At 46.8% G+C, this 7,984-nt stretch overlaps 2 protein-coding genes across 6 annotated transcripts; one reads left to right on the forward strand and one right to left on the reverse strand.

Annotated features, from left to right (window-relative positions):
* Window positions 1–2,469: 2,469 nt before the first annotated feature.
* On the forward strand, window positions 2,470–5,673 carry LOC136500806 (uncharacterized). Of its 5 annotated transcripts, none has more exons than XM_066496247.1 (7): window positions 2,470–2,754; window positions 2,901–3,048; window positions 3,121–3,193; window positions 3,273–3,439; window positions 3,592–3,709; window positions 4,026–4,651; window positions 4,784–5,673. In XM_066496247.1, the coding sequence occupies exons 1-4, from the start codon at window positions 2,480–2,482 to the stop codon at window positions 3,323–3,325; spliced, it is 549 nt and encodes a 182-aa protein (XP_066352344.1). In that variant the 5' UTR covers window positions 2,470–2,479; the 3' UTR covers window positions 3,326–3,439; window positions 3,592–3,709; window positions 4,026–4,651; window positions 4,784–5,673. The 5 variants fall into 5 exon arrangements, with proteins under 5 accessions (XP_066352344.1, XP_066352345.1, XP_066352342.1 ...); XM_066496248.1 differs by having other exon boundaries at window positions 3,286–3,439; XM_066496245.1 differs by having other exon boundaries at window positions 2,901–3,193; window positions 3,257–3,439.
* Window positions 5,674–6,000: 327 nt separating this feature from the next.
* LOC136500805 (uncharacterized) lies at window positions 6,001–7,485 on the reverse strand. The gene has a single exon (XM_066496244.1). The coding sequence runs from the start codon at window positions 7,345–7,347 to the stop codon at window positions 6,331–6,333; it is 1,017 nt and encodes a 338-aa protein (XP_066352341.1). The 5' UTR covers window positions 7,348–7,485; the 3' UTR covers window positions 6,001–6,330.
* Window positions 7,486–7,984: the final 499 nt, after the last annotated feature.

The raw sequence follows: 7,984 nt of genomic DNA on the forward strand, positions 1-7,984 counted from the left end.
GCGCTGCCATCCCATGCAGCGATGCCAACATCGAGAATAAGGGGAGGGGTCAACGCCTCCTGCGCCTCTAGATCGGATGCCTAGCCCGCACTGAGAGAAGGTGGAGACACCGAGGCGAGACAGTCCAAGGCGAGGAGGGAGCGAGATGCAATATCCGATCTACTTTTAAAACATCCAGATGCAACACTTGCAACATACATCTGAAGGCAGATGAAACACTTGAAACATGCATCTGAAATATTTGCAAAAACACCTGGAAAACACTTGAAAACCGTGTAAAACATACCAGATAAAACACCTGCAGCATACGTGTGAAACATATGTTACATCCGAATAAACACACTTGCAACGTACGTCTAGAAAAACAGCTGAAACATTAGGGACAAAATCTTGCAACGTAATTGTACAACTATTGCAACATATGCAACATCCCGATATACTTTTGTAACATCCACATGAAACAGATGCAACATCCAGATGAAACATCTGAAACACTTAAAACATACTCTTGCAACATGTGTTTTCAACGTGCAATGTCCCCTTGTTTCTTGGACGAATTGCGGAGCTCGGCGCCGGCGCGGAGCTCGGCAATGGCGTATGGAGCTTGCTGGTGCTCCACTGGGCGAGGACCTTCTTGGCGGGGCCTAGGTGAGCACCTTGGGCAAGCATCTGTGCGAGCACTCCTGGGCGAGCACCTGCTCGGAGGCCTAGGTGAGCACCTTGGGCAAGCATCTGTGCGAGCACTCCTGGGCGAGCACCTGCTCGGCGGCCTGGGCCAGCGCACCCTTGGCGAGCAACTGCTCAGCAGCTAAGCGGGTAGTGGAGGCAGCGGCGAATGCCGTGATGCAGGCGAGCGGCACGGTGGAGCGCGGAGTGGGGAAGACGGGTGGCACGGTGGAGTCAGACGCAGAGGTCTGATGGAACAGTGGATAAGGCAGCGACGGTGGAGGCCGTTTTTGTTTAAAGAGGTGCGACAGGAGCGAGCGGACGGATAAGGTAACCAATGGGGAAGCCGTGTCCGTCCGTCCCCGGACGACCACACGAGAGCATTACCGTTACCTCATTGAACTATTTCGCCAAAGAAATATCTCGTTGAACTATTGACGTGTCTTGATTAACCCGGTCTCGCGCACAAATGTCCCCTAACTAATAATACCATCATCCAAAATCTCAATTCACAATTCTCTAAAAAGGACTACAGTAGTATATTCATGACACTTGGATGTTGGCGTGTGTGTAAAATTACATTACAGAATCCAAGGCTGCCTGCCGAAAAAAACAGAGGAAACTGGGGAGATGGCGTGGAATCGGGATTCGGGAATTCGCCGCACCTGGAATTGCTCCATCTGGACGTCGGTGAAAGTAAGAGGGAGCACGGGAATTGCCATAGAATAGGTTTTTCCTTTACATTTTATTACAAAAAAAAGCTTGGTAATAGAGAATCTTTTTTAAAAAGAAGAGCCTAATACTGCCTCCGTCATGAATGTCCAAAGTCAAACTTAGTTTGTCCAATTTTAAATGGCTCTGTTCGGTTTATCACATATTCGACTTGTTTGGCTTCTTTTTTCAGCTAGAACAGTATTTTTCTCTCACAACAATTCAGCCGGAACAGTGTTTTCAGCCAGTTTCAGCCAAGTTTCAGACCCGCGAATGGGGCCACTAACATCTGACCCAAAAAAGTACAGTACAAAAATATATTTCGTATTCTAACTAACCATACTAATTTTATGCACAAATATTAGTCTTTTTTATATAAAATTCGTCTTAAAAAAGTTTTTAGATTCATTAGAGAAATACTCTCATAATATATAGTTCTCATAATGAATACAAAACATAAAACTTATGTTGTTAACCTTTATAAATTTTCAAAATTGACGATGAAAGATAGAAATGTTTAACTTGGAACAAATAAAAAAACAAAGGGAGTAATAAAAAATGGGAGTAATCGACATCACAGCCCATTGAGACATGCAGACTAGAACAGCCAATTGCAGCATTAGCAGTAATTGTTAGAGCTCTTTTTAATATAGCGGGCAGCTCTTTTGCCTCTTCGTTTTCAAAAAAAAAAAAAGTAATTGTTAGATTAGACTAAAGTAGTTGTGGTTGTCATAGACCGCCCAGATCATTCCGAATCACAGATTGTTTGGAGAAGCACAGCCACACCTTTGCTAATTGCAGTCCTAGCACGGCAGTGACAGAAAATGTTGAAATGGTAAATATGATATAGACACAACTAACTGAATTACATATCTCTACCGCCAGAGCAAGCAGGCATTAATCAGAATAAGGCATATCTTTACATATGAAACCTGTACCCAAAAGCTGACCGGCGTTCCTGGCCATCGGATCGGCCTAGAGCGTGCAAGGCGTGGTTTTTGTTTAAAAATACCCTCGAATTTTAGTCGAATCAATCCGTAGTCCAGATCTCCTTTTATTTTTTTTATTTTTTTTGCAAAAAAACCCTCGAAATCAACCCGCGATGCAAGCCTCTCTCTCTCACGGCGGCGGCGAGGCAGCTATGGCGGGGCGCAGTTGGGCGAGGTGGCACTGGCCCCCAACCATGGCGGGGCAGACCCGCCCCCTGGCGCGGCGGCGAGGTGGCCCGGCGCGGCTGCTCCCCGGCAAGGGCGCGGCTCGATGGGCCCTCGGCGCACGGCGGCTCCACCGGCGCGAGCGGCTGCTCCCCCGGCGCCGCGGCGCTCGGGCGGGGTGGACTCCAACGCCGTCGCGGCTACAACGTCGAGCGAACTTGAGGTAGCAGCGGGGGGCTGCGGCCGTCGATTCCCATCGCGCCATTGTTGCTCTTCTTGGCTCCGCTACAGGCGAGCGATCTCCTTCCTCATGTTCATTGATCTGTAATTCTCTCTGATGTTTTTGTCTTCCCTCCCTATTTGCGCCAGCACACCGCCTGTTTCTTCCCGTTCGCTGCCTGTGTCTTTCGCCGCCTTCCTCAGCATCACCTCTACCACCACCATCCCGGCGAAGCAAATAGCATCGCAAGCATGCCTCTTCTGGTGCGCGCGAGGCCTCCGGCGTCAGCAGCTCCAGGTAGTGCCGTCTCTCCTTTCCTCGGACCTCCGTCTTCGCCCTCACCTCCTGTTCGTCGCCCCAAGCATCCAGGCGTCTGGTCCTCCCTCCGTGCTCTGCCCAGCCCCATCCTCATGTCCTCTGCATCCAGCATCATCCAATGAAGGTATAGTCTCCATGCTCTCTCTCTACGTGTGTGCGAGAGAGACATTTCTCACGTATTGATTAGGTTCATTCAATGTGAGATGAACTGGATAGGATCGTCAAAGTGAAAGGGAGGATGCCGCATGTTCACTGACAGATGGCATGGGGAATCAAGAGCAGCTGCTTCCAATTGAGGGAAGATGCAGACATCTTTGGTATGCTTCATGATGGACAGGCTGCTTTCTGTTGTCCTGCAGACGAGAGGAAGGTATACAGCTGCAGCACCCCCAATTCCTTTATGTGCTTCGTCATGTAAATGTTCCTACTTGGGCTTATTTTGCAGTAGTTCGCAGCTGATGCTTCAAGTTATGACCAGATTTATGTTATGCTGTTTTTGGCCCCATCTTATATGATTCACAGGCTAAGGAAACTGGACATAATGGTTTATCTGCAGCTCAAGTTCATAGCAGCATCAAATACGGATACATTTTCCAATCCAACAATTTCAGGGACTTCCGATCCACTTTATACCAACAAGGTACATCATTTTAATTTGATTTATACATTCCATCAGATTTAGGCCATGGTGTCTTCGTTTTGGATGGAAACATTGTCATATATTACCTAACCGTCATTGTTATTCTTTGCAAGCTGCATACTGGGATTCTTTAAATGTTGCCCCAAAAATATGTTCCACACACTTGTTTCCTTATTTCTTTACAGTTCATTGCACATGTCTGCCTGTGCCCACCAAACCTAAATTTATATGCCTGAGAACTTCCAACTTCAGGCTACTGTGTATGCACACTGAATACAAAACATATTGTAACATTTTTGCCGATGTTATTTTACAGATGCATGATTGAGCCAGTGCAAACATTTTAAAGTTAAGCAGCCACCTGCTCCTACTACCCGTTTCGCTGTGTTCACCCAGGTCTCGCTGCGGAGTTTTGCATAACTGTAAGTTCTTCGCATAATTTTCTAATTTTAAACAAGATAGAGCCTAAGCATCTTTGATTATGGGTTACAAAAATTGGAAGCCCTTCATGTTAGTCCGTATCTTCTCATTTTTTTGGCTAATGGTGGCTCTTCTCTCATGTTCATGTTAGTCTGTATCCAATTATTACCATACGGATTTTCCAGCACCCTATTACCTTCATGTTACTTCCATAAATGTATGTACTTGCGTCACTGTGGCTCTTCTCATTCTTTTAGCTAATGGTGGCTCTTCTCATGAAGGTAAGCTTCTCCAGTTCATTTTGGATTCAAGCCCAGAATGATTTATTAATAGTAGAAATATATTAGCTTCACCATTTTCTAGCAGTACCTATAATGTATCCATCACTTACTGTTTTTTGGGCATATTTATTTTCCCATTTATACCAGCTTCAACCTCCCAGAGTTGTATCAGATTTAAATGGTTGGTGCATGTTATCTCATTAATATTCTGTATTCAGTAATGAATGACAAGTCAGGAAAGGTATTTCTACGATATCGGTCAATTCAAGCTAATATTGGACCTATATTTTGATAGTAAAAATTAATTTTACAAAGCACTCCGCCTCTCTGATTTCCCCCAAAAAAATTTATGGGTTTACTATTGCTATTCTAGGCTTTGGGCTTTCATGCCTGCTACGCACTATCGGCCTTCTCCGTCGATTGCTGGGAGGCTAGGACCGATTGAGAGTCCATGGCTTGCAGGTAAGTGCTCTCATCTGAAATACCTGACACTCCTACTTCAGTTATCTGTTTTTGTGTTCTTTTCTTAGTTTTATCCTCCTTTTTAATTTTATTTATATTTCCTTTTTCTTTTTTGTTGTTCTTTTATTTTATTTTTATTCTTCTATTTATTTTTCTTTTTGTGGTTTTATTTTTCTTTTTTATTTCATATTTCCATCACTTATTTTTTTAAACTAATTACTTTCTTTATTTTTTTCTCATCTTTTGTGTTTTGTTTTTACTTTCTTTCCTCTGTTTCTTTGCGTTTATCCCTTTTTATGTTTTCTGCATAATTATCGCTCGGGGCTGTTTCCCGCCGAACCTGGGCCTTACGATTGAAATTTTGTAAATAACATAATAAAACAAATAAAATTTTAAAAAATGCCAAACCAAGTTTGTTGAACTCTACACAACTAGCACTGCACTGTAAACACATAACATCACATGTTTTACTGTATTTCTTTGCTATTAATGTGGATCTACATTTCTCAAGAGTTTCTAAAAAAATTAATAGAGTTAATTTCTTTATTCAAATTGCTATGAAATTTTTATGCTAGCTTACCCGTCACACACATAAAATAAAACAATTGAGTGATTCTACCGGCTTCATGATCCTATATATATATATAGCCCACGACTCATTTTACGCGCCGCCGGGTTTCTTCCCTTTCTCACCACTCGTCACCCTGGAACGCGCAGAAGCTCCATCAATGAAAGTCGACTTTATCCTAATAATATTCATGTCTTAACTTGAAATTAAGTAAATCTCAAAATAAAAATGCTTGCACTGGATTGGACTTCTACGCAGCTACTAGCAGCTCCATAATGCTGGCACCTACTGGCCCGCGCGGCTTGCGCGGCAAAGCCGCGCGATGTTTTCTAGTTGATTAGTAAAAGCAATAAGCTTATTCTCATCCTTTAGTTCTATATCTCCATAACTGATAATATATACAGTAATCAATAAGCATCATCCATTCGCTGCTCGTAAGTTTGTAAATTCAGTATATCATTCATCTTTGTATCACGGGCAGCCGGGCTAAATCAGGAAAGGAACCCTGTCCCTGAGAAAGAAATTAACCTACCCTCGTTTCATAATAATTCATAATATGTCCATTCTTCCTTTTGCCTGCCACAATTTAAAAGGAGGAGCAAATCCTACATCGTCAACCCTGCCCTTACAAAGTACAGATTCCAATTATTCTTGTCCCCAACCCAAATTCCCAATTCTCTCTCTAGAAAGTACGGCTAAAGTATGTTCATGACATGTCTGTTCGTATGTAAATTACAGATTCCCAATCCTGACTGCCTGCGGATGGTAATACTAGTACAGAGGATGGATGGATTGGTAACAAATCCAGCAGCAAAGCAGAGGATGGAATGGATTTGCACTTGCAGGCAGTGAAAAAGAAGAAGCAGAGGAGGAAGAAGCCATCATGCGATTCAGACCTGGAACTGCTCCATCTGCACGTCGGAGGCCTTGAGGGGGACGTAGTCGCCGAGGTAGACCTCGAGGTGGTCGGAGATGTTGGCCTTGTCGAGGCTCTCGTGGTGGTAGCTCTTGCAGACGAGGTAGACGACGGTCTGGGAGACGAGCGCGAACATGACGACGCAGCAGAGCGCGGCGAGCATGAGGAGGCCAAGCAAGAGCCTGGAGCCCGCTCCGGATCCCCTGACGACCCAGGCGCGGAACCCGAACTCGACGACGGCGAAGACGAGGTTGAGCGTGAAGAAGATGACCCCGGCGGTGACGAGCTTCCCTTTAATGAGGTCCTTGCTCTTGCGCATGGCGGCGAAGCCCTTGTAGTCCTCGAGCACGGAGACGACGCTCGCGAGGTGCCACACCACGCTGAGGTAGACGAGGCCGACGAGGTAGGCGACGGCGACGAGGAACGCGAGCAAGCCCGCGAGGCCTCCCCCGGACCCGTTGCTGTTTTCGGCGGCGACGAGGAGGCCGACGAAGAGGAGGGCGGCGACGGCGTGGTAGGCGACGAGGAGCGCGAAGGCGGCGAGGAACGTGGCGGCGAGCCTCCGCCAGACGCGTGGCACGACGGAGAGCACGCGCGGGAAGGTGAGCGCGTCGCGCTTGGCGGAGTAGACGGAGGCGACGGAGAAGACGGAGGCGGCGACGGAGAGGAGCGAGAGGAGGAGCAGCGCGAGGAGGTAGGCGGACTTGAAGAGGAGCAGGGCCAGCCAGTCGGAGGCGAGGCGGGACAGCAGGCGCCGCTGCGTGTCGGTGCCCGGGGAGGAGTTGTCGAGCGCCGTGTCGTCGGTGTCGATGTGGGTGAAGAGCGCGTGCGAGATGGCGATGTGGAGGAGGAAGAGCGCGGAGAGCGGGAGCACGAACGCCGCCGCGATGCGCGCGAACAGCGGGCGGTGTGGGCCCCGGAGGATCTCCGCGGAGAAGCGGTAGATGCCCACCACGCCCAGGAACTGCAGCTCCTCCGGCTCGCACTCCATGGCTGCGGGGGATTGCTGGGATTTGGTGATCGGAGACTGTTGGATTGGAGGCGATGGGGAGGCGGTGGCGTGGGGATTGGGGATTGGGGAATTTCTCGCCTCGGCTCTGGCTGGCCGGAGGAAGAAGGCTCCAGGAGGGAGCAATAATAATAAAATAATGGCGTGCGTGCGTGTGTGTGGTTGAATGGATCAAGTCCGTGTCCGTGTGCTGACCTCAGCGTTGACGCGGACGCAACGCCGGCCGCCCGTCCTGACTTTTGCGAGTAAATTGCCGTCTGTCTCTTTGCATGTTTTAACATGGCCTCGTTTAGATCGTAAATTTTTGTAATCTGGACATTATAGCATGTTTTGTTTGTATTTGACAAACATGAACTAACTAGGCTTAAAAGATTCGTCTCGTGATTTACAATTAAACTGTGTAATTAATTATTTTTTTTTACCTATATTTAATGCTCCATGCATACATCTAGAAATTGATGTGATGGAGAGAGAGTGAAAAAACTTGAAATTTGGAGTCCGGTTGCTGTCCGGATTATGGTGATGGTGCAAGAACTTAAAGGTTAAGGGACTCTGCTAGCTAATTCCACCACTAAACTAGACCCATGTTACCACGCTGTCTCCTCAGCTCTTAAGAGAG

The sequence above is a fragment of the Miscanthus floridulus genome, chromosome 13 (assembly GCF_019320115.1).
Source record: "Miscanthus floridulus cultivar M001 chromosome 13, ASM1932011v1, whole genome shotgun sequence".
In the NCBI taxonomy this organism is placed as follows: domain Eukaryota; kingdom Viridiplantae; phylum Streptophyta; class Magnoliopsida; order Poales; family Poaceae; genus Miscanthus; species Miscanthus floridulus.

Excerpts from the sequence above, each read along its gene's own strand:
- LOC136500806 (XM_066496245.1), top strand. The coding sequence starts at position 2,480 with ATGCAAGCCTCTCTCTCTCACGGCGGCGGCGAGGCAGCTATGGCGGGG. Across the intron at positions 2,755-2,900 it reads CAACGTCGAGCGAACTTGAG|CACACCGCCTGTTTCTTCCC; the intron begins GTAGCAGCGGGG and ends TATTTGCGCCAG. Across the intron at positions 3,194-3,256 it reads TCCAGCATCATCCAATGAAG|GTTCATTCAATGTGAGATGA; the intron begins GTATAGTCTCCA and ends CGTATTGATTAG.
- LOC136500805 (XM_066496244.1), bottom strand. The coding sequence starts at position 7,347 with ATGGAGTGCGAGCCGGAGGAGCTGCAGTTCCTGGGCGTGGTGGGCATC.